General features: G+C 51.1%; 1 protein-coding gene across 3 annotated transcripts; it reads left to right on the top strand.

Moving 5' to 3' along the window:
- The first annotated feature begins 5,090 nt into the window (after window positions 1-5,090).
- Window positions 5,091-24,316, top strand: NRROS (negative regulator of reactive oxygen species). 3 transcript variants are annotated; one of them, XM_014574476.4, is made up of 3 exons: window positions 5,091-5,190; window positions 17,668-17,788; window positions 20,780-24,316. In XM_014574476.4, the coding sequence occupies exons 2-3, from the start codon at window positions 17,684-17,686 to the stop codon at window positions 22,742-22,744; spliced, it is 2,070 nt and encodes a 689-aa protein (XP_014429962.3). In that variant the 5' UTR covers window positions 5,091-5,190; window positions 17,668-17,683; the 3' UTR covers window positions 22,745-24,316. The 3 variants fall into 3 exon arrangements, with proteins under 3 accessions (XP_014429962.3, XP_075793318.2, XP_006124899.3); XM_075937203.2 differs by lacking the exon at window positions 5,091-5,190 and adding an exon at window positions 7,720-7,999; XM_006124837.5 differs by lacking the exon at window positions 5,091-5,190 and adding an exon at window positions 14,847-15,564.
- Window positions 24,317-25,658: the final 1,342 nt, after the last annotated feature.

The raw sequence follows: 25,658 nt of genomic DNA, 5'->3' as shown, positions 1-25,658 counted from the left end.
TGTTTGCGTATTATAATCACATGGGGGGGGGCTGGTGGGAGGAGCTGAAGTAGCAGCTTTGAGAGTGTTGAATTGGAGACATTTCATTGAGTTCAACTGGCCGAAAAGGTGAGGGCTCTTGTGACTGATTTCTGCTGTTGGATTTGCAGTGTGGTCATTTTCAAGAGAGAGAGAGAGAACTGATGATTGTGAAGAGTTTGTAACTCCACACGTATGTGCTTGTGCACTTTTTGAAACACAGGGGATCTCATGGGTGACTTTGACTCAGTTGGGAACACTGTCCCTAAGAGCCAGCAAGATATTGGTTCAAGTTTCATACAGGAACTGAGTTGATATTCATTGCTAAAACTGCATTGCGGTGCTGCACAGAGGGTTCTTTCTGCCACTCTGTGGCTCTTGGTGTGAAACATTTTGGGTATCTTTAGGGAAGCTGAATAATGCTTCCCTTCTTCATAAGGTGACTCAGAGCAGGGACCCTCAAACTTTTTTGCTGTGGTTCCTTTTGAAAGTATTTCAGGCTGTGATACTCCCCCAGAGTTACCATCTTTCAAATTCCCAAATAGAGGATACTGCCAGGGTACAGGATGAGCTGGGGGATAAAGCAGCTATAGGTCTCCAGCCACCCAATAGGCAGCACTGTTGCCAGCAGCAACAGACTTAAGGGTAGCAATACCATGTCATGCCACCCTTACTTCTGCGCTGCTGTTGGTGGTGGCTCGGCCTTAAGAACTGGCAGGGGCAGCAGCCACTGCTCTCTGGCCCCTGTTGTCAAGGCAGTGCAGTTGTTCATATTTCAAAATCTATCTCGATGGCGATCAGAGGGCCAGAAAAGAGGGCAACCTGGACGCCTGGTCATTCTACTTTGAGATGACCAGTAAAAGGACAAAAGAGGAGGTCTATGGGCCCTTAGAATAGCCTCTTGGCCGTCTTGTGGGTTGGGAGCTGCAGTCTGAGAAGTGCTGCTGTTGAGTGAATGGTGCTTTTGTTGTTAGTATTACAACAGCTGAACCAAGAGTTTTTGAGGCAATTTTGCCACCTTTAGCTCATCGCTCAAAGTTAAGAAAACCAGTTCCCTTTTCTGCTGAGTAGTGTGATTATGTAGCAAGAATTTGTGCCTTATTTTGTGCCAGAGGAGCAATCATCAAGGGGGCGTTTGCGACAGACATTTATCACCCTTCTTATGTTCTCATTTCCTTTCCAATCTTCTTCTGGACGATGGATTTAATTGCAAGTGCGTTAATTAGAAATGGGTTTTACGCTTATTACAGTTAAAATGCAGTGGCAGCAGAAATAAAAGTCCTAACTTTTTTTTAAATACAATTTCTGTTGTGTGGGGGGAAATGCAATGCTGGCAGCAGGGATGAACTAGAACAATTTTGTCTCAAAACTGCTCCTAAAACTTTCTTCTTTTCTATTCCTGATTCATCTGACTTAACCTTGGATGTGATCCCCAAATCCATGTGTTTTAATTCCAATGGGTTATCTCAAATCAAATCTTATTTCTTTCTCCTCTTTTACTTTCTTGGATGTATGAATTCTAATAAGCTTTTCATAAACATGGAACACGTTATCTCAGATGACGTTAAAAACACTAGCTCACAATAATTACAACTGAAGCAAAATGCAGGACAATGTAGCACTTTAAAGACTAACAAGATGGTTTATTAGATGATGAGCTTTCGTGGGCCAGACCCACTTCCTCAGATCAAATAGTGGAAGAAAATAGTCACAACCATATATACCAAAGGATACAATTAAAAAAATGAACACACATGAAAAGGACAAATCACATTTCAGAACAGGAGGAGGATGCGGGGGGGGGGGGGGGGGGGAGGAAGGAAGGTAAGTGTCTGTGAATTGACGATATTAGAGGTGGGGAGAGTGGGATGTTTGTGAGTTAATGGTACAGTTTCTTGCCATTTTAACCAGAAAGGACACTCTCTCAATGACTTAACCACCTGCATTCTGCTACAAAGACCTTTTACATCTGCACTTGAAAGGGAATCCTCTGAACTGTCATTCATGTTAAAATTCGACACTCTCCGGGAAGGAATGAACAAACACTCAAACTATCTTACCCATTACCAAGATAGCTTCCCCAATTATCACCTCTAATACCATTAGCTCACAGACATCCCACTCTCCCCACCTCTAATATCATCAATTCACAGACACTTACCTTCCTTCCTCCTCCCCCCCCCGCATCCCCCTCCTGTTCTGAAATGTGATTTGTCCTTTTCATATGTGTTCATTTTTTAATTGTGTCCTTTGGTATATATGGTTGTGACTATTTTCTTCCACTATTTGATCTGAGGAAGTGGGTCTGGCCCACGAAAGCTCATCACCTAATAAACCATCTTGTTAGTCTTTAAAGTGCTACATTGTCCTGCATTTTGCTTCAGCTACCCCAGACTAACATGGCTACATTTCTATCAATTATTACAACTGTTCTTTTTTACTTTCTATCCTAGAGTAAATAATTTCTTTCCAAATATTGTTGGACAAGGATTTATCATTTTCTTTTGCAACAGTTTTGGGAAATCCTCTGAGATCATTTGAACTGAAATGTGAGCTTTTCTAAATACTAGGGTTGTTAATACAGTCCGTCTGTTAAACACTAGTGCTTAACTGGTTAACTGTTTTAACCCAGGTTCCTCCATGGCTGTGGGGTCCTGTCGTCCGGTGGCCCCTCCATGGCTGGGGCTACTCTGGCTTGGTGTGGTTGACCACTGCTGAAGTTCACCAGCAAGGCGTTAACTGGTTAACATCCCTACTAATTACTGCCTGAGTGTTGGAAAGCTTTTGTCGAGCTGGAAGTAGGGGGCAGGTTAAGTGATCTTGGGACTGAGTGCTGTTTCCATGCTCTTGGAGTCAGAGGGGTAGAAGGCATTGCAAGGGTCATCTAGTTTAACTCTGTGCCCAGATGCAAGATGTGTTGTGGCAAAACAACCCAAGACAGGCGACTCTCCAAACTCCTTTTGAAAACCTGCTGAAAGAAGCCATTCTTATCTGGTTAAAATAGTCTAACCTCTGGAGCGTTGTGCTCCAGGGATACCCAGCGTTATGCGGTGCCTCCCCACCACTTGCCCTTGTCATGAAGAAGGCTTCTCTGTGCATCTGCGGATCAGCTTCCTGACACTACCAGCCTTTGGGAATACAAGCACCGCTCTCCAGGCCTCTGTCTCTGTACGGGTTAGTGAAAGGCACACGCCAGCTCCAAGTCCTTGCAATGTTATCCATGCAACACTGCTGGAATTACCAGGCCAGCTGTTCCCAAAGGAACTGTACACAAGCTTGTACGTCTAGCGCAGGATCATCTCTTTGCTTAACACCACAGCACTTAAACTACTTCTTCTTTTCACTATAAATATCTCTGTCATCAAAGAACAGACTCAGGCGATGGTAAGGTGTGACGTAGTGGGGGTACTTGCTGGGCTGTGGTGACCCCTGCTGTCTGGAGCAAGACCCAGCAGGGAAAACCTCACTAGGCAGAGGTAATGCCAAACTTGTTGAACCAGTGGCCAGACACCCCCCATGGAGAGGAACAAAGGAAGGTGGAATGCTGCCCTGACTGGGGGCAGGGCTGGAAGGGAATTTGGTTAGTTCTGTCGGAGAGCATGGAGGAGAGCCTAGGGGAAGGGGCTGGAGTTTAGGGGCCCAGTCTCCCCCATCTCAAGGGGGCCTGAGGCATCCTAGCCCAGCTCTGTGACCAGATTCCATCTGTGCTGTGCTGTATCCTGGAGAGGCAATAAACTTCCTCTATTCCACCGGCTGGTGCAGTCTGTTTGTGCCATTTCGGGGTGCAGGAGACGGGGGACCCCCAACGCGCCGTCACATAAGGAAACAGAAAACAAGTGATAACACAAAGCACAGTTGTAACTTGCTTTGTAGAGACTGAATGGCAAATCCTACTCCTGTGGAAAGGAAATGCTCGCTCTTCTTCCATGAAGTAAACTCACTGACCTTTTACTCCCCAGATGGAGGATGCCAGTGTATCTTTGCCCCCCCCCCCGCCCCACACACATGTGCCTGAGCCAGCCTTTGATGTGGCCTCATCTTCTCGCTCACTTTTCCTGTTAGATTCACAGAGAAAAAAAGTTTCCTAATTCTTCATTTAGCATTCAGTTCAGACGGATGAGAGGAGACATGCAATACTACATTTTCTTCTAAAATAGCCATCTAAATACACATTTGTTTGCCACAAAACCTGCCTTTTCACCTTTGCTGGTGACAAATCCCTTACCATCATTCCAAGTGCGGCATGTAACTCCTTCTGCAACCTCCTTTTGCCAAGGTACTGGTGACCAGCGCGACTCCATTGGACATTTTTGGCAAACTCAAATCTATGGACCAGACTCAGGCGATTCCTATAACCCCTATGCAGCCCCTCTGTGGCCATTGCCAGGTGGCACTGAGAAGTTACAGTAGCTTACTGGTCCCAAAATTCACTGAGTAGGCTTATTTACACAAAATAGCACTGCTGGTACAATGGGGAGCAAGGATGTATTTGGGGCCTGAATGGGAGAGCACGTATTTCACTGCCCCAAAACCCCTTGGGCATCTTGAGAGCACAGCTGTGTGTGTGCTGCGCGTGGTGGTAAAGTGAGTGGCATCAGGATTTACACCACAGAGTAAGTGTATTTGGTGTATTCTGTCTGGTACCCATTTGGTCATGTCACGGCTTGCAGGTCTGCTGGGACACACCCAAATGGACTGAAGTATTAGGGAGTTTGTAGAGCTGCATTTTCAGAGACGGATGAAGAAAATTTCCTGCCTAACTGAAGCAAATGGCATATGGCTACTTGTGAAACCAAAGCTTAAAATCTCCCCCTTCAAAAATGAATGTATTTGATTCTTTATTAAAAAAAAAAGCTCTACGTACATATGCATCTGCCCACATGAATAGTGACTAGGAGGTGTTTTTTTATTGGGGGTGGAATGCTGTTCTCCTCAAACCCATTTGAGTTCAGTTCGAACAGCAGAGGGCAGCAAGTTACTAAACATCAGAGAATGCTAAGAAGCCAGATCTGGGGGAAGGGTGGAAGAAACCATGAAGCATTCACCAAAACCAACCTCAAAGCAAAACCAGTGTAATGTGGCATGTACCGCTACACTTGTTCCTTCTCCACAATGACTTTTTTTTCTTCCTTTTACACTCTGGGTCGCAGAGAATGCTAACTTGACAATATGGTAAGTTACATACTTTTAGATGAATGTAGCATGAGAGTGGAGGTTAGAGCTAAATTATGGGGCTTTGTAGCCTGCTAAGTTATAGCTTTCTTTTGGTGGAGGAGTAGTGATAGAAATGTAGCCGTGTTAGTCTGGGGTAGTTGAAGCAAAATGCAGGACAATGTAGCACTTTAAAGACTAACAAGATGGTTTATTAGATGATGAGTTTTCGTGGGCCAGACCCACTTCCTCAGATCAAATAGTGGAAGAAAGTAGTCACAACCATATATACCAAAGGATACAATTAAAAAAAATGAACACATATGAAAAGGACAAATCACATTGCAGAACAGAAGGGGGATGCGGGGGGGGGGGTGGGAAGGGGGAGGAAGGAAGGTAAGTGTCTGTGAATTGCTGATATTAAAGGTAGGGAGAGTGGGATGTTTGTGAGTTAATGGTATTACAGGTGATAATTGGGGAAACTGTCTTGGTAATGGGTGAGAAAGTTCAAAGTCTTTTGGTGGAGGGTTTAATTTTGTTTTACACCAGGAAAAATTAATACAAGTCACAATTCCCAATGCAGTGGCAGATGAAATATTAACTCAAGAGAATCAGGGTACTATGAAATCTGAAGTGGGGGAGTGGGTTGCCTGTTAAATGTAAAGCTATTCTGCATCCTGGCTCTTGCTTTACCTTCACTTCTAAACATGTGTTCCTGGGAGGTGAGGTCTATTGACTGACAGATGAGGCTGCTGCAGTTCTAATGGTGTGCTACACAGCAGATCACATCATTTCTTTTTTGGGGGGGGGGGGGGGTGTTTGTCTGAGCGCTCTCTCCTTCCTCTCTGTCCATGCATGTGTTAATTATTCATTACTCTGGCACTAAGTGACAGCAGCAAACCAAGTAACTGCTTTGTTTTGAGCTTCTTTCCAGCAGGAGGCCGGTGGCTGGCTCTCCCAGGCACTACAGGGGCCAGGCCGGGCTGCTTTAAAAACAGAAGAGGGGAGAGCTGCCAGTGCCTGCAGGGGAGCTGGTATTCCTGGCCGGCTTTGTTGGGATACAGAATGGACCATGTCAACACATCTCCTTTTCAAATACAAGAGATTGGCTTCTCTTGCCTTTGTGGCAGTGGGTTTCAAAGCAGCGCGTGAGAGGTGGAGTGCTGTCTGCCATCTGCCAAAGGGGGAAGGGCGAGCGTTAGAGCGTGCGTCCATCTAACTTACTTTCCCAACTTATTCTATTACCTTGATTTTTAATCCACCGTAAAATCCTGCTTGTCTGACCCAGTGTAGCACAGGGTTAGCCATTTTGGCCAGTGTGGAAAGGTTGCTTGGGATGGATGTTGGTCTGTGGGAGGACTCGGTATAATACTTTCACTTCCCTTAACATTCATGACTCTTCTTCTAACGGAAGTGAGAGCAAAGGGCTGGTGTATGTGGGGAAGATGACCAGAACAAGCTATTCCGCTTCATGAATTAAGCCAAGCTGGAAAGGGCACTCTTATTTTGGAATAAGTGTCTCCACACGGCGAGCAATGCTGCAAGAACAAGTCTGGTCAGTTCCCCAGGTAGACAAGCTGTAGGTTCAGGCAAGAGGTGCAAGCGACTCTGCAGAAGGGAGTTGGTGGTTTGCCACACGCATGTTGCTGACGGGTGTCAGGAACAGTGACTTAGCAAGGCTCAAAGTGTGACGACGTTTTACTATCTAGAGCCTTGCAAGTTTTTCATCAGAAATGATAAGCGTGTGCGCTAGCATAAACAGGGCTCCGGCATTTTCACCACTGCTGTGAACTCCTGGGCAACGTGGTTTTAGAGGACAGCCGTAAGAGCCTGAACTCTGCCTGTTAGCACTTTCACCACTGCTGGAAAAATGCTACCCATTTTTCGAGTGTAGCTGCAACCAGAGACCAACATATAGGATGCAGCAGTTTTCCTCAGAAGTTTCCCTCAGCTCTGGGTAGGCCAGGTATTCTTTTCTATCATGTATCTTTAAAAACGTATGTATCCGCATCAAAGGAATTAACAGCAGAAGATGAAAACTTTCAGTAAACTTGAAGCTGGTTCACAGGTTGTAAGGAAGTGCAAATACTTGGCTTTCAGTTAATGCAGGAATGTAAGGTACTGTCCGTGCGCTCAGTGTTTGAAGTTCTGGGCTGTTACATGTACTGGTCTAACACATGGAGCGGGAAATGCAGCTCCCCAGTGTGTCACTTCCATATGTTCAGGGAGTGGGGTTTGCCATTCTTAGAAAAGTGGAAGTTTCATCCAGCAGAACCAGAGGATTCCTTGCATCTCTGAGCTGATTGCAGACCCCGACTCTTCCTCCTCCAGCCTTCGGCTGCCTTGCTGGGATAGGGGCTGTCCTGCTGACCGCTGGCCCCAAAGCTCCCTTGCCAACAGTGTGGTGAGGAAATGGTGGGTAGGTGAACATTAGAGGCAGCTGTATCTGCCTTGCAGAAGTTTCACATGGGTGGGGTGTTTTCACGGGGAGGGAAATGATGTCACTTCTGTGGCTATCCCCTCCCTGACCCACTTCCTCCTCATTTTACATTTCAAAGTGTGTTCTTGGGAAAAGGAAGGAAAGGTCCCACTAAAGTAGCACGCCCCTCGTCTGGGGCTTCCAGGCAGGGAGGGATCCACAGAGAGGCTGGGCCCCGCAAAGTGGCACACCTAGCCTTTTCACATCAGTTGCTAAAGCAGATGTGGCTAAGCCCCTGACCAGCACACACCCCAGTGCAGCTGTGCTCCTAGAAGCTTGGTTTTGCTTTCCACTAAAGCCTAAATCTGACCTTCATCTGACCACCTCGTGGGACTCTGCTGCTTTTGTATGGTAAGGCTGATGGGGTAAAGGGTGAATCTAGTCTGAAAAGTGACTGCAAGCTGGTGGTGTGGGGCTCTGGGAGATCGTTTGCTCATTTCCAACCATGTTTTTCCCCACTGCAAACCCTGCTAACTCTCCTTGGATTTGGTGCTGCTTGTACGCTGTCAGTCAGTTTTAAACAGTTGTGTAGGTAAAATGCCATCAGTGACTGCCCATGCGTTCCCAGTGCCTGTGGCAGGTTACTGTGGAAAGGGAGTAAATTGCTCTAACAATGCACAAGAGGAGAGAGAGCTTGTTTTGTGCTCTGGGGTGCTGGGTTTGCCAGGCTGAGGAGAGTGAAAAGCAGCACATTGTTATTCAATGATTTACAGGTGATCACTCATTTGGTTAGGGGTGCCACAAGTGTAATCCAGAGGCACTCAGACCACTGAGTAAGGGGGAGAAAAGTCTGCGCTACAGCCTCAGCTAAGGGGCAGGTGGCTCTTAGCCCACACAGGGGAGGACCCCTAAGCCCTAGATTCAGTGCCACCTGTCTGTGTTACAGCTAAAACACTTTTCAGAAAAGAAATGCACTTTAAATTGGGAAGTAAAGAATGAATGACTTCTTCAAAGCACGGCCTCCAGCTCCTTTGGGCTGTAGCTTTTCCCAATAGCAAACAGCTCAGAAGACAGTAAGACAGATGACACTAAGCTGGGGGAGGTAGATACGATGGAGGGCAGGAATAGGGTCCAGAGTGACCTGGACAGATTAGAGGATTGGGCCACAAGAAATCTGATGAGGTTCAATAGGACAAGTGCAGAGTGCTGCCCTTGGGCCGGAAGAATCCCAAGTATTGTTACAGGCTGGGGACCAACCAGTTAAGTAGTAGTTCAGAAGAAAAGGACCTGGGAGTTACAGTGGATGAGAAGCTGGATATGTGTCTCTGGTGTGCCCTTATAGCCAAGAAGGCTAATGGCATATTAGGTTGCATTAAGAGGAGCATTGCCAGCAGATCCAGAGATGTCATTATTCCCCTTTATTCAGCTCTGGTGAGGCCACATCTGGAGTATTGTGTCCAGTTCTGGGCCCCCCACTTCAAAAAGGATGTGCATGCATTGGAGAGGGTCCAGCGGAGGGCAACCAAAATGATGAGGGGGCTGGAGCACATGACCTATGAGGAGAGACTGAGGGATTTGGGTCTGTTTAGTCTGCAGAAGCGAAGAGCGAGGGGGGATTTGATAGCAGCCTTCAACTTCCTGAAGGGAGGTTCCAAAGAGGCTGGAGAGGCTGTTCTCAGTACTGACAGATGGCAGAACAAGGAGCAATGGTCTCAAGTTGCGGTGGGAGAGGTCCAGGTTGGATATTAGGAAAAACTATTTCACTAGGAGGGTGGTGAAGCACTGGAATGGGTTACCTAGGGAAGTAGTGGAGTCTCCATCCCTAGAGGTGTTTAAGTCTCGGCTTGACAAAGCCCTGGCTGGGTTGATTTTAGTTGGGATTGGTCCTGCCTAGAGCAGGGGGCTGGACTTGACGGCCTTCTGAGGTCTCTTCCAGCTCTATGGTTCTATGATTCTGACAGAACTATTGATCCATGAATTGTTGGAAACTCCAGAAGCAAAGCTGGACCCTGGAGCATTCTCTCCTGTCAACACCAAGATTTATTGTGTGAAAGAGGGAAAAACAGGGACACTAAGGAAGGTCACATGGGGTCAGTCTAGCCACATGTGAACAGAAATGCAGTCGCAGTACAAGATGGCCCCTGCTAGAGGTCCTCCATTAGGCTGTACTGGTGAAGCAGGTCCTTAAAACTGGTCATAGATGTAAATTGCTGGAGCTGTCAGCCCAGATTTAGGGCACTTTGAATATTGGGGATCTGTGGAAGTTCTAGAACTGGAGCTGTCGGTAGCACAGAGCTCCACTCTAGGTAGGCGTTGGAATATTAGTGCAAGGAGGTTTGGCGCAAGGAGGAAGCACTATTGGATCTATGTTCACAGTGAGAAATCTGGCTGCAGCCAAGGGAAAAAAGATACTGGGAAGTTGCTGGCACACTGACTATATCAATAAATAAGTTTTCTTGCAGAGGGAATTAAGGTACCGTGATCCTGTTCTTTATTAAGCTCCAGGTAAAGTGACATGCCCCTGCTCTTGCAAAGACTTACACACTTGCCCAACTGAACACACAGAACCCTCTTCAGGGTCAGGGACTTAACTCTTTAATTTTGGAGACTTGGGCTCCCATTTACCCGACAAGACAAACTGACAAGATTAAAAAAGAACAGGGTTGCAAATAAGGATCCTGAGACATTGAGTTGGAAGAGAGAACAGCACCAGAACTCGAGCTTAAAAGCAAACCGTTAGTGAGGTCCAGTTTGAAGTGTTTTCTCTTACCTAGCTAATGAACAACTTCTGGTTACATTTGTTTGTAGGGGAATATGATTTAGAGAATGGGTATTTAAACACATTTGAAAATTAATCATGGATCTGGCACCTGTGATGAAGTATTTCCAGCTTTGGGAAAATGGTGGAATGTTCGCTTCTTTTAAATAAAGATACATCTCTTCATAGTATTGCTGATATATGACCCATAAAACAGGGGTGTTGTTTTATCATGAGTAGAAGAGTATTAGATAAGTAATCTCCTTTGCTTATTGGTAAGGGCAGCAATTTTGCACCCCAAGAGAAGCTTACTGGTGAAATGTAAAGTGATGAGTTACTCTGCATAGTAAGAACAGTTATGCTATTTTTCCTCTGATAGTCAGCTCAAGACAGAAAAAGTTAAATACATAGCTTAATTACAGTAACATTTATTTGCATACATTGCCTGTACAGCATACGTCAGTCGGCCGTAAATAAAAATGTGATGTAGATAAGTTAGTTGGAGACTAACTTTTGATTTCCTTTTTCATTTGGATGTTTCAAAACATGCAAATACTGGTGAATATATATCATATAGAGTGGATGTTTTTGGACAGGAAAATACTGGTGAATATATATCATATAGAGTGGATGTTTTTGGACAGGAAAAGCTCTCCCTCTACAATAACTCAAAATTGCCAACTTTTGGTTGGATTTATTTTGGATCAGAATTAAGACTGGAAAGAATTGGTGATGGTAGTTTCCCAAGCTCTGTCTACGTCACAGACTTGCCTTCTCATGATGCTGAGATAAGATGATACGGTAAATGTGCGGATCTTCATAATAATTGTTCCTCTTTCTTGCAGGCTTGGCTTTCAGCAGTAAGTTAGTTAGTAATTCTGATATTAGCATGATCCATGTTGGGTCTCTGAGTGAGCGTCCGACTGAGGTAAATGAAGGTGTCAGATTTTCAGAGAAATTGCTAGAGGCTGTTGACAGACTCCAGCAGCTCTCACTCATCAAGTAACAGGTGGATCAGATACTGATGGTTTTCTTTATAAACATAAGGACTAGAAACATGCTATTTTAAAATGAAAGCTGGAACTCTAGGCCACAACATAGGTGGCCCCAATGCGAAATATTGGGTGGGCCAACTAGATCCAACCTGAGATCGGTCTTTGAGCTGGGATCAAATATGAAAGCAGGGGCCTACAACAGGTACTGCATGTCCAGTAACTCTCTCAAGCCTAATGAGCTTTCTCTGTGGCTCTGAACTGCTCCAGGATCTCCAGTCATATGGAGCTGTCAGTTCTTACACCTTCAGCTCTGTTCTGCCAATGGACTCTAGTCACAGCCCGTGGATAGCTGGTGAAGTACCAGTTGCTCACTCCACCCAAAAGCTTGCCCGTAATGCTTTGCCCCACCCTGTTCTGTTGGACTTCTCATGGATCACACGCTGCTGAACTCCGCATGCGAGTCCATGTGGCTTCCGTTGATCAGCGTTTCTGGGCATTTGGGTCTGTCTTGTATGGCTGATGCTCATCTGCATTTTTGTAGCAGTTGCATGAACTATGGGTGACCCTGACTCCAAGAGGTTCCACTTTAGAAGAAATCATGAAAGAAAATAACACACTGAGCCTTGCTAATCATCAGACAAGGGGCTGCTTCCCAGCCAGCCGCTTTCTATTGCAGTTTTACCAGCCTATCTGCTTCCTACTCAGTGGTCTGGAGGGGTACCTCACCCCAGTGTGATCACAGGGATGTATGCCAGGAAATTCAAATGCCATTCTCTCTCAGGGTTGTGGTTTCCTGATCTGTTTCAAGCTAGAATTCTTGTTGCTCAGAAGATGTGAAAGCCTTAAAGAACCTGAGTGGGGAACACATCAAAAGCAAACTGTAACTAGCTTGTGTAGTGCAGAGCAGCCCCGGGGCTTTGTCCAACATGAAGACCTCTGTCGCAGCCTCTGGAGCTTAGATAACAGATGTGTGCCTCTCTCTCTTCTTGGTTTCTGGTCCTAAACTTTCTTGAAAATGAAGGAAACGAAACCACAGAACATTGTGCTAAAGTGATAGAAGGGGCCTTATATAAAAAAAGAAAAAAAATTCTGAGTGAAGGCAATCAAACAAGCCCTCTTCCCCAAATTAGACTCATGCTCTGACTTAAGCCCTTTGGCAGGAGTTGTGACAGATCCAGGATACAATCCGGGCCAGCTGTGACCCCAGCCCTACAACCTTGGTTGCCTTACCATGCTCCTACCTGGGCTGCTCACAAACAGCCTGGTGGCATTCAAGCCACACCTGGAGTGTCTCTGTGTAACTGCAGCCTGCCAGCTACAGCCTGGGTTACACTGCAGTGTGACCCCCAACGCACCCCCAGACACATGTCCTATATCGCCCAGCCCTCTCCTGGGCACAGTGGGTTATATTAGGCCTGTAACTTCTTTAAAAGGAATGATATGCCAATTGATTATTTCAAATGGTTATTTAAATACTATTGGATTAGGTAAAACAGGCCAATGAGTTCATTAATTACAAAGAGCTTTTCGGTGAGTACAAATAATAAGGCATCCGAATCACAAATGATTACAAGAGAAATAAAATTAAAACGATGACTTAGGGTCTAACTTAACACATGGCGTGATACGCAAAGCAAAGTTTTCTCCTCGTGTACTTTCAGCTGTCCCACTGACCAATCTTAGGCCAGGACCCCTTCTCAGAGTCTGATGGGTGCTACCTTTGTCACTTCAAGTACGGTGAACTCAATGGGCAAAGAGAGGGGGTCTTTGAGTGTTTGCCCCTTCTTAGTCCTGCCCCACTTCGCTCCCCGCCAGAGCTGCTTCTCAATGCGACAGGCAGCGTGGGAGGAAGAGAAAGAAATCTCCCTGCTGTTTCTTTCTGAAGATGTAGATCTGTTTGCCCCGCCTCCTTTCCTGCCAGAGAATGGCAGCTTAGCTGCTAATGGGCCGTCAGTCTTGAGGATGCTTGGTTGAGGCCTCGGCTTGCCTTTGGCCTCTGAGGAACTGGTTTGGCAATGCACAAGGCTTCTCTGGAAAGAGCTATTTTAGGCCATGTCCAGCACTTAAAACTTCTGTTGATCGGGGCGTGAAAAAATCGCCCCTCTGGCCAACGTGTCATCGACAAAGCGCCAGTGTGGACAGCACTCTATCAGCAAGAGAGGGTTTCCTGCCAACCCAGCTACTGCTGCTTGTTGGGAGTTGGCCAGTTGTGCCAATGGCAGAGCTCTCCTCCTGGCATAGAGTGGCAACGTGGGAGACCTTTCCAGCAGGAAAGTGGTGCCACTGTATGGCCTTTAGTGTCGACAGAGCCGTAGCCGGGATTTCGGCTTGTTTATAACTTGGCCTCTAACTAACATTGCTACGTGCATTTTGCCAGGATACTACTGATCAGCAAGTTACGAGTTTTTAAATGATATTTTGTAAAACATGCCTGATGCACACATGATTACAATGGTGTTGGGGCGTGAATCCCGCAGGATAGTCTGTCTCGGTACCTGGGATGGAAGAGGAGAGTAAGACGAAAGGGAGCAGTAAAGTTTGTTTTCTTTCTCGGCTTTATGTCCTGAGTGGCTAGAGATTTGCTTTGTGCTCTTTGCAGTATAGAGCAGGATGAACCATGCATGGCAGAGAATGTAGTCAATACGACTTCCATTTGTGCTCTGTGAGAACCATGCTGGAGTGCCTTCACCATTATTCCTCTGTAGGTATTTGTAACAAGGGCCCATATGTTCCATGACAACACACAGTACACTCCGGCTCCAGAATTCTGCTCCAGAATCTCCTTTTTAACTTTTAAACAAATTGTTTCGAACCCTAATGGTTGCAGAGAGCCTTGAAAACCTGAGCCAGCTGGACCCACTGCAGTACTGGCCTCCAGATTCTGCAGCCATCCTGAAGCTAACAGTGAGGGTGTTCACTTTCCCGATGCCCCGCTGGAGTGTTGGCTCTGAAACCTCATGATGCCCAGAGAACCGTGAGCATGGCAACTTTTTTCTGTGCTGATTCTTTGGCAGAAAGCACACTGCTTGTGTGCACGTCTCACAATCCCAAATGGCCGCCACTGACCAAAGCCCCAGTTTTCCTTTACGCTGCAGCCCAATCCCCCGTCTCTGCCCAACAACGGTCTCTCACTTTCTGCCATGCAATAACACCAAGCTCTGCAGAACATGGGAAATGGAAAATGCGAAGGTGGCTTAAAACACGGAAGAAAGTGACATGCTGAACCGATGGAATTAGCAGGTTTGTCCTGAAATCTGTAAAAATCTCTTCTTACAAATTGTCAGTGAAGCTGCCACAGCATTTCCAGCTGCCACGCTCAGCGCTATGGAAACCTGGGTCCTTGGAGTCCCGCGCACTACAGAGCACGTGGGATTCCTAGTAGTTGCGTTTAGATCTCTCTCAGGCCCTGAGCCGGCCGGGGTGACCCTGCAGGAGACGCAGATTGGATTCCAGGTCCCTGGTCTCTTGCTCCTGGAAGGCTGGGACTGTTGTAGGCCTGGTTCGGAGCCTGTTGGAACGAACGGAAAAAGACCTTTGGGTTCCAGTGAAGGTTGGAGCGGGTCCCGCAGGGACGGTTCCCCATAGCTGGAGTTAGCCTGCCTGAGGAACGCTACGCATCGGCTCTGCGGAGAATATTCCTGGCCAAAACGAGGGTCAGCTCAATGCTCGAGAAAAGTTCCGTGGGAATCAGGTGGGGGGTTCCCTCAGAGCACTGCCCAGTCTGGGAGGGCTGGTGTAACTCTGGATACAGCCGCTGGGTTTTGTACTGGAAGAGCTTTAAAAGGGGCCCGTTTGTCTGATCAGATGGGAATGGTGATGCCCTGGCTCCCTTGGCCAAAGAGGAGTGCCGATACAAAGGCAGAGCAGACCCCTCGGCCAGTCTGTCCCCAGGCAAGTCCCAGAGCAAGCGACTGGTTTCACAACCTAGACCTGGGCTGGTTCCTCCCCTCCCCCTTGCTCCATGTTCCTTCTTTTGAGTTGCCTTGCATGTGCCTGACCCTGGGGTAAGCGCTGCTCTCAGTGAGCAGGGTGGCTCGCTCTGCAATCCATGTGACTGCAGTTTCCGTTAGTTCCTTCCGCAAGCTCTAAATTAACCTGCTACTCAGCAAGAGGAAGAAACGAGAGGCTGCTGCTAACGCTGCCTTCTGTGAAGCAGCTGCGAGCGCGGGCGGGCGGCTCTGTGCAGCATGAGTGCCCGCGCCCCGGGCACGCTGCCCCGTGCAGTGAGTAACCCCTCTCCGGGGCTCGGCGGTGGCCTGAGGCTGGCTGCAGGGCAGGGCAATGGTGGGGTCGGGACAGCCATGGTGCGGTGGCTTCCCCCTGGGGGGGGTCTGGGCTTGCGGCGCGTGGGACAGGGGTGCGGAAAACGCCCTTCTGAGCGCAGCTCCTTCCCCCGCTCTGTGGGGAGCAGCGGCAACGCCCGCACGTTCAGGCTCTCGTGGCCTCCCCCCGCAGCAGGGAGAGCCTGGGGAGAGAGGGAAGGAAGGAAGGAGGCTGCTGCTGGAGGGAAGGCAGCAGAGCTTGGGAGAGAGATCCTGCTGCCCAGGGAAAGGGCTGGCGCTTCAAATGCAGCGACATGTTCACTGAGACGGGCGAGTGCGGACGGAGCAGCCAGTGCGATGGAGACAAGGGCACTGGAAAAGGCTGGAACAAAGATGCAGTGAGGGCCGTTGGGCTTCAGTTTGTCCCCGTCGCTGTTCTGGCCGCGTCTCTGCCCCGCTGCAGCTACGGGGGCCAGACCCTCCCTGCCTCGGTGGAGCTAGGCCAGTTCTGACTCTGTCCCGGAGGAAACGTGGACCGGACGGGGGGCCCCAGGGAGACGCAGTGGGCGAGCGCTGTGAGAAGGCCCCGGCTTGATGCTGTTTGAGTCTGTGATTTAATGGTGGTTTGGCTGGTGGTAAAAACAAAAATAAAAAATCTGCCCCTGCGGGGAAGATTCTAGAGTGAGCCTCTTGGGCTGCCGGAGACGCTTCCCTTTCCTGAGTCCCCGGAGCGGAGAGCTCTGCTCGTGGCGTGCAGCCGGGAGGCGAGGGGCCTGTTTGCCCCGGGGTGCTGCTCGCTCTTCGGAGTGCAAAGGCTGGGGCGGCCAATGGCGCTTTGCTGATTTTGCTCTTGGAAAGCGGTTTGTTCCCCGTGGTCTCCGTCGCGGGGCCCCAACCAGGACTGGAGCCAGGGCAGGTCAGGGCCTGGCTTCTGCTGGAGGTGCGGGCGCTCGGGCCCCCACAGGGTGTGGAATTCTGCAGCTTGTTGTCTAGTGGGAGACAGGTCCGTCGATGGAGGGGGGCAAACAGCTGCCCACGTGCCTTTAAAATGTAGCCCAGCTCCACACACACCGTCACGCCGCTGCTCGGCACCGGGCCGGGCCACGAGAAACGCTCCCTGCCCCAAAGACAGCACCTCGAAGGCCTTTGGGCTCCTGACCTCAGCTGAGGTCAGTGGGAGCTAGGAGCCAAAATACCATTGAGGATACACAGGGGAGGGGAAAGGACACAGGCACAGAGCAGTCCAGTGACTTGCCCTGGTCACAGGCCCTGCGGCCCACGAGAGTTCCCTAGGCGCTGTCTCCCCGGGTAGATGGGCGGGAGCATTAGAGCGCCTCGCGAGTGGCGCGGAGCGGAGGTCAGAACCGCAACGGTAACCTGCCCTGTTCTCACCCCAGGGCCGGAGCTGTGCGACGACCATCTTATTGCAATAACCTCAGGGTGATTAACAAAGGAGGGGCCATTTCCGTGTACAGGACTCAAACGCCAGCGGAGGGCAACAGAAATGATGAGGGGACTTATGAGGAGCAGCTGAGGGATTTGGGCTTGTTTAGTCCGCAGCAGAGAGCAGTGAGGGGGGATTTGGGAGCAGCAGGGGGTTCCAGAGGGGCTGGAGAGAGGCTGTTCTCAGGGTGGCGGATGACAGAACAAGGAGCAATGGGCTCAAGCTGCAGTGGGGGAGGTCTAGATTGGAGATTAGGAAAAACTCTTTCCTTGGGAGGGTGGGGGAGCGCTGGGCTGGGTTCCCTGGGAGGGGTGGAATCTCCGTCCCAACAAGCCCTGGTTGGGATGATTGAGTTGGGTTGGTCCCGCCCTGGGCAGGGGGCTGGACTCGATGCCTCCTGAGGTCTCTGCCCGCCCTCATCTGACACCACAATATGAGGCAAGTGCTGCCAAGCAAGCGGCTGGAGCCTCGGGGAGAGGGCTCCCGTCCTGGTTCTGTGGAAGCCGGTTTGAGAGGCAGAGACGGTCTCACCTCACGCCTCTGAGGTCCGAGAGCAGCCAGGAGTGAGGGGAGCGGCGCGGCGCTTCCCGACGTCTCACCTCTGCCTTGTGTCTTCGCAGGACCCCGGCTGCTGAGATGGAGTCAGTGTCTCTCGGGCTCTCCCTGAGTCTCGTCTTTCTCGTAGCAGGATGGGGACCCACTGGAATGGCCCTGGCAACGCACCATGGGCCCTGCAAACAAGTGAGTGTCTCTGCCAGTCTGTGCCCTTGGCGACTGCTCACGTGGGGCAGCGCGGCGCCGGCAGAGAGCGGGGTCTGCTCTGAGCACGCCCCCCGGCACTGGCAGGGCCTGCTCAGGCGAGGCCCTGGGGGCGTTTCCATCCCGGCCCCCGGTTCTCCTCCCAGCCTGTCAGTCCCCTCAGGCTGCAGCTCTCCAGGCGTGACCCTGCCCAGAGCCGCTGCTGTGTGGCCAGTCTGGAGGCGGCAGGGCGCGCGGGGTGCAGGGACGAGGCAGGGGTCCCCGGGAGCGTGGGCGGTGTCCAGATCCATATTGCCACGGGAACGGCGCGCTTCGCCGTGTCTTAGAAATGAAGAGCAATGTGGAAGTGAGGCGGGGGAGGGGCTGGGCAGGCTAGAGGTTATGTTCACGAGCAGGGGGTGGGGGAGTTCGTGTGCGCTCTCTCCAGAGTGGCCCCACAGCTGCCTCAGTCTGTGGGTAACATCTGGCACCTTGGGCCTGATTTTCAGAGGTGCTGAGCCACGGGCTCTGGGGGTCAGAGTGGACCCCAAGCTACACATGGGTCAGTGAGAGGCTGTTGCAGAAGCAGCAACCTGATTGTGTGTGGCGGCAAGGCACGAGACGGCGTTCCTCCGCTCCACTCTGTGCTGGGCAGGCTCAGCTGGAGTGCTGTGTCCGGGTCTGGGCACCACATTTCAGGAAAGATGTGGAGAAATTGGAGAGGGTCCAGAGAAGAGCAACGAGAATGCGGAAAGAAGCCACGGCCTGTGAGGGAAGACTGGACGCTGGGCTCGTGGAGTCTGGAAAAGAGAAGGCCGAGAGCGGACACAGTAGCAGCTTTCAAGTATCTAAAAGCAGAGCCGTCCTTAGCCATACACAGCTGGGGGGGAGGGGGGCGGAAATGTGGTGCCTCAAATGTTTGGGTGCGCCTACGTAGCCGCGTGTGCTTGTGAGCCAAGGGATGGCTCTGAGCACCCACCGCTGGCTCCTCTCTGGCCCACACCCTCCCCGACCCCGGCTGCTCTCTGGGCCACCAGCAGCAAGGCTGCGTTCGCCCTGCCCCCACCTCCCTCCCGCCCGCGAGCTGGATCAGCTTGCCAGCTACTGCGCTGAGGGCTCCTTCCGACCACACTGGGGGCAGAGAGAAGCCCCGGTCTCTGAAGCCACACCCAGGAGGGAGCCCTGGGGGTCATAAGGGAAGCTCCAAGCCCTGGTAGATGGTGGGGGGGGGGGGGCAGGCAGCCTCAAGAAACTTCACATAAGGCCCCATAAATTGTAAGGACGGGCCCTGTCTCAAAGGGTGTCACAAGGAGGAGGGAGACAAATTGTTCTCCTTGGCCTCTGAGGATAGAACAAGAAGCAATGGGCTTAAACTGCAGCCAGGGAGGTTTAGGTTGGACAGTAGGAAAAACGTCCTGCCTGTCAGGGTGGTTAAGCACTGGAATCAATTGCCTGGGGGGCTGTGGAATCCCCAACTCTGGAGATAATCAAGAGCAGGTTAGAGGGACATCTATCAGGGATGATCTAGACGGTGCTCGGTCCTGCCGTGAGGGCAGGGGACTGGACTGATGACTCACGGGCTCTTCCAGTTCTGGGGTTCTAGGATCCTGAGACTCACTGCAGCTCCCTGTCTGGAAATGCGGCTTGTTTGCAGATCAGGCTCTATGGGAAGCTGAGGAAGGTGCCCCAGGAGCTAAGGGAGAGATCTCAAGTGCCCAGACGACACCTGCAGATGGGGCCAGATGTGCACTGGAGCCCTGTGGCATCCAACGTACTGGCCAGTGTCTGGCCACTTAGGTAGAGACACCTGAGCCTGGAACTCCGGCCCCTCCTGTAGGTGCTCTGCCCTTGGGAGCTCTGGCCTGGCATGCAAAGCTTCCCCTGCCTTCTTTTTGCCCTGGCGTAGCCTTCTCCTTTGGGCCATGCGAGGTGATTTCAGCCCTTCCCTGCTGCTGTAGGCAGCTTCCGCCCGATGGAGGCACTGATTAGAAATGGGGGTGGTGGTTCTCCAGTTCCTCTTTTGTTCTTTCCTCCTCTCGCCCTGTTTGTTCCTCGCTTTGCTGCACTGCGTGACGGGACCCGGCAGGGACCCTGGGTGCTGGAAGTGGTGCTAAGGGACACCCCTTCCCCAAGTTTTCAGAGTCTCCGGAGAGAAGCCAGGAGAGGAAGTGCTGCTGATCATGGATACAGACGAGGGGCTGAGGCACCGGGACATTGTGTCTTACCCAAGCTCTCTCAGACTCTGGGGAGCTGCACCCAGAATTTGAGTCCCAGGCCAGTGTCTTAACCACAAGATCAACCTTGCTCTCCTTTGTGCTTGGCACCCTCAATTTCCCCATCTCCTCCTGTATCCCCGAGCCCCTTCCCTGCAGCATTTCAAATCCCCCTTTCTTCTCGACTGGCTATTCTCGGCTCCTCGGGGGAAGGATCCCCTGGCTTTCCTCTTGGGTCCCTGGCTTGCTGTGTCCTTGGCGATCCTTTCTCATCTGCTCAATGCTACCGCCCCTCCCCCCCGCAAGTTCTCAATCCTCCTCCACAGTGGGAGCTGGTCCATGGAACCGTGCAGGGCGCTAGTGAGCGACGCAGCCTCCCAGAGCCGGATGGCTGGTGCTAGTCCAGCAGGGCTGGCAGCGAGCCAGGGCGTGCCCATCCGAATCCTGGAGCAGGGTGGTGTCCTGCCCTGGCTTACTCCCATAGAAGGACTCTGCTTTCCAGCGCGTCTCGGCAGAGCGCCGAAGGTGGCCGGGGACCCCGCTGTAACGTCAGAGTCAGCTGGTCTGATCTCGTCTGTCTTTGGGCTCTGCCCACGAAAGCTCATGATACAGTATGTGGTTTTTCAGTCTCTAAGACGCTACAGGACCATGTGGGTTTCTAAGGTGTTTTTTTGGAGGGCAGTTACCCTCTTCCCCCAGCGGCCCACTGAATGCGAAGCCCTCGCCCCCCGTTTTGCTGTTTGTCTATTCCACGGATCTGTGTCTGTCTGTCTTGCTGCAGGTGCACAGGGCTGTGGATTGCACGGGGAGATGGCAAGGCACCGTCCCAGCAGACCTACCAGCTGACACACAGGCGCTCTCCCTGGATCACAACACTATCCGGACCCTTACCAACGCCTCGCTGCTGCAGTACCCCCACCTGGAGACGCTGAGCCTGCGTGAAAACAGGCTGGAGCTCATTGAGCCTGGGGCCTTCCTTAGCAGCAGAGACCTCCGAAATCTCTCCTTGGCAGACAACGCCCTCGGTACAAACTACTCTGTGACGGCGGCTGCTCTTGGCTCCTTACCAGCCTTGAGGAAGCTGGACCTGTCTGGGAACCATCTGACTGAGGACATGGTGGCTGCCATGCTCCGCAACCTGTCCTCTTTGGAGTCCTTGTCGGTGGCCAGGAACCTCATAATGCGCTTGGACTCCTCTGTCTTCGAACACCTGGGCCAGCTGCAGGAGCTGAACCTGGAGAAAAACTATATCTATGATATCGAGGGAGGCACCTTTGAAGGCTTGCTGGGCCTGCAGAGGCTGAACCTGGCCTACAATTACATCCCCTGCATCGTGGAGTTTGGCCTGACCCAGCTGAAGACGCTGAACGCCAGCAACAATGTCCTGGAGTGGTTCCTGTCTGCAGAGGGCGAGGCTGTCTTCGAGCTGGAGACGCTGGATCTCTCCCACAACAAGCTCCTCTTCTTCCCGCTGCTGCCCCGGCAGAGCAAGCTGCACACCTTGCTGCTGAGGGACAATGAGGTGAGCTTCTACCGCCACCTGCCCAATGCTACGGCCCTCCTGGACGTCACGGTGCAGTTTCTCGTCACTGAGGGCAACACCACGAACATCACAACCCTCAGTCTCTGGGAGGAAGTCAGCTCGAGCAATCTCTCCTCCTTGAGCTTCCTGGATATGAGCCAGAACCAGCTGTGGTACCTCCCCGCTGGCTTCCTGGGCAGGATGACTTCCCTCTCCCACCTGAAGCTTAACCAGAACTGCTTAGAGACCCTTCACATCCAGGACAGAGAGCCCCTGGGCGAGCTCATGGACCTCGATCTCAGCCACAATCGGCTGGGGGACCTGCAGCTGGGTCTAGGCACCCTGCCGAGCCTGCGCGCGTTAAATCTGAGTGCCAACAGGCTGCAGAGCGTGCCGCCCCACACTTTCGCCCACACGTGGATCACTACAGTTGACCTCAGTCACAACCCCCTACAGCTCTGTCCCCAGCAAGCTAGTGCGGATGGGGCCGAGGATCCTGTCTGCATGGACTTGCGCAACATAGCATCCCTCCGGAGACTTGACTTGGCTGGGTGTGGCCTGGAAGTGGTGCCCAGCAGGGCTTTCCGTGGGACCCCACTAACGCACCTGGATCTGTCCAACAACCAGGGAGCACTGGCCAGGGGCCTGCAGCCTCTCCGAGCCATTGCACTAATGCTGCAGGTTTTATCTCTCAGGAACACCGGCCTGCCTCCCAGTGGGGAAGACATCGACTTCTCTGGCTTTCAGAATTTGCTGAGTTTGGACCTGTCGGACAACTCCCTGACCAGCTTCCCGGAGTCCTTGAGTGGTCTGAGCCTGCAGACCCTGGACCTGCGGGGAAACCGCCTTCCCTCTCTTCCGCTGCACGCATTGCAGAAGCAGCTTGGGCGGTGTCTGAGCGTGCTCTACCTCAGCCAGAACCCCTTTGACTGCTGCACGCTGGAGTGGTGGGATTTCCTTCACCAGCTCCGGACCGTGCGCGTGGTGGACAGGGGGCAGGTCACCTGCAACTCCTCCTCCACCCTTATTGGTGCCGAGCGACTGCCCGCCTCTGTCCTCCAGAGGTGCAGGTGGAAGACCGTGAACATTGCCCTGTTGTACCTGGTGCTCACTCTGCCGGCCTGCCTGACCCTGCTAGTTGCCCTGGCTGTCATCTTCCTCACCTTCAAGCACAAGCTGCTTCAACTGGTGAAAAGCCAGTACAGAGTGTCGAGCCCTTACTGATCTGCACGGGGGCAGGAGCAGGCCACTGGCACACGGAAGCAGGCAGAGCAGTAACCCTGCGAAGGGTGAGGGCCAAGGGAGTGCCGGGGTCCTGGCTCTCTCGTGGTCTCATTGCTACATTTTGGGGGCGTGTTCACCTGCTGCTCTGGGCAGGGCCTTCTGCCAGGCAGCACCATGGAGCAGATGGCGTTTAGCTCAGGGAGCAGAGGGCTCTGCGCAGTCCGAAGGCGAGATCCTAGAGAACTAGCGATTGGCGGAACGAAAAGGGAAAATGAGTAAATGGGAGAGGAACTCAGAGGGGACAGGAGAGGCTCACGCTGAGAACGTGCTGAGCGAGAAATGAGGAAGGGCAAATATTGAGAGACCCCAGCGAGGTAGCTGCGGAGAGGACTCCTCGGACGCCAGGCAGTGAGAGCTGCTTGCTAGAGGACACTTCCCTGGCGGCTGAGGCAGGGAGTTCGGGGTAGGCCAGTCCTGTGAAACGGAAAGCAAGCGTGCAGATGTAGAGAGTACACTAGGAGCATAGACCAGTGAAGCTGCAGTTCTGAGGTAAGGCCTCCAGGGATCTATTTTCTCCAGATTGGAAACATCAATTCCCATTTATGTCAGTTACTTGAACTTACAATGAAATTGAACAGTCGTGGCCTATCAGAGTCCGAGGATGTACAGTTGTTTTCCCTGCCCACTGTCACACTCTGACATGCTACATGTCGTCATCACAGGTTTGCTTTGCTGCTTTACACCTGAATGCTGATTGGCAGAAGGGGGGTTGGCTTGCGTATGGATTAATTAATTCTCAGAGGAGCAAATGAGAATATCACGTGTGTCATGTGCGAAATAGAATATGCACATGGAGTGTGACAGTGAAAATCCTCATATTATTGCAATGTGGCTGTTGCTCAACCAGTTTTTCAGAGTTAAATAAGAAGCCCGGTTAAAGTCATTTACAAAGACGACCAAAATGATCACAGTTGAAGTGCACGGATGGTTCCCTTGCTAAACTTTTTTTAATCAACTCATTTTGAGCTGTATAATGTAAAATAGTGCCCATCACCTTAATGATTAAACTCTGGCGTCCATGCTTTTAATTCATGTTTTTTTGAGGGGGAGGCTTTATTTAAAGAATCATACCCAGAAACGTTTGTCCCTGGAATGTGACATAATATGTCAAATTTCAGTCTGTGATTGCTGCAAATTTTCACAGTGACAAACCACTTAAAAAAAAAAAGGTGAAAAGAGACTTGAAACTGGAACCCATATCCACAGCAACAATACCAACTGTGAGACAACTCCTCTGTGATATTTACATACCAGGCTCTAGAAGAAGCACGTGACAACTTCTTGGAATTGGCAGCTGTTCTTGACTTGTAATCATCAGTTGTGTGTGTGTGTGTTTGATAAGATGTGTAGAACAATACAAGTGAACATTTCTAGGCTATCCAGTGTGGTGGTGGTAATTATGTTTACGTAACTATCCCAATGAAAGAAAAGGTGATTTAAAAGAACAGGTGGGGAATAATGTAAAATATTGTATGCAAGATACAAGAATAAATTATATTCACTTTATTTTTATTAAGATTTTTCTTCTGTACATTTTTATTTGGCAACTTCTGTATTAAAACGCTAGATAAAAAGGTGACCAAATAAATTAAGTGGGCTCTGAATCCCTCTCCCTTACCATGTTTATGGGAAGTTGTGAAAAAGCCACGCTGATGCCGGCACAGAGCGTGGTAGATGCTAGCGTGCTGTCTGCAGGCTCCTGCATCTGGTCTGATTGCCAGAGTGGTTACATAACACACGCAGGGTTTAGCTAAAGCCTCATTTACCCAGAGAGCTGATGTGGGTGGGCGCAAGGAGCCCCGGGTGCCTCGTGGGAATGAACTCTCCAGCCTGGGGTGGGGCTCTCCCAGGGTTTGCTAGTGACAAGCAGCAAGCCCCTCTGGGCACTGTCATCACTCCGCACAAGAGCAGGGGTCTCCGCAGCACCCCAGGCTGCACGAATGCTCCCAGAGCCACTCAGGAGTCAGAGAAGCACCAGCCAGGTCCTCCCAGTGCCCCAGCCTTGTGCCCCCGAGTGGTCCTGTCTCGTCCCAGAAGCCTGACCAGAGGAACGTATTACCTCGTCTGCCCCTCCGCCAGTGCCCCAGCCTTTGCAAGCCGAGCTGGGATTTGCTCGTCGGCGAAAGCCAGCGTTGGGTAAAGCAGGAAACAGATTTGTTAACTTCGGGAAGAGCGATGGCGAGTGATTCGAAGTGGCAGGTGTAAGAGGAGAGCTCGGTTTCAGTCTTACCTCGTATTACCCTCAATAGTATTTGGATCTCACCCCGCTGGATGCCAACACCCAGGCTTCTTGCAAGCCCAGGACCAGTGTCTGCTGTTGAAATCTTTGTACTTCCTGCACCCTGGTTGCTTCCAGCCCCGGTGGGAAGGAGAAAGGCCAAAGCAGGATGCCCCTGTCCCTTCTGTTAGAGCCTCAGTCCATGGGTCTGGGAGACTCTAGACCAGGGTGAGCAGTCCCCCCGATGTGTCGTGTGCAACTGTCACTGGCCTGACGCCTTGTTTGCTCTTCCCGGGCTAGTCAGTGGCTGGCGATGTTTGTTCAATGCCTGCCCGGGTGTGGGTCACCCCCTTGGTCGCTGTCCCTGGAGAAGGGGCATTAGAGACTCTGATGTGCAACATATTTTGGGACTAGCTCCCTGCACACTAAGGGTATCCTCGTGTGGACAGAACACGGGCTCAGCAGGTCCGGATGGCCAGGGTTGCCTGGGACTCCACGGGTGGTGTTGAGGTATGGAATGCACCGGGGAGAAACAGTCCTGTTTCTCTAGTCACGTAGTGTGACTGCTAGCTAGTCATGGCTCATGGCCAGTGTCTGAACACCCACCAGTTCCCTGAGGCCGTGTTTCCTGGTCAG

This window comes from Pelodiscus sinensis, chromosome 10 (genome assembly GCF_052426305.1).
Source record: "Pelodiscus sinensis isolate ZL-2025 chromosome 10, ASM5242630v1, whole genome shotgun sequence".
NCBI classification, from domain to species: domain Eukaryota; kingdom Metazoa; phylum Chordata; order Testudines; family Trionychidae; genus Pelodiscus; species Pelodiscus sinensis.
This window is presented reverse-complemented; position numbering and strand designations above follow the sequence as displayed.

What these genes read in the sequence shown, in the direction of transcription:
- NRROS (XM_014574476.4), top strand. Translation starts at nt 17,684, where the DNA reads ATGGAGTCAGTGTCTCTCGGGCTCTCCCTGAGTCTCGTCTTTCTCGTA. An exon ending in ACCATGGGCCCTGCAAACAA is followed by an intron (nt 17,789 to 20,779) that starts GTGAGTGTCTCT and finishes GTCTTGCTGCAG; the next exon opens with GTGCACAGGGCTGTGGATTG.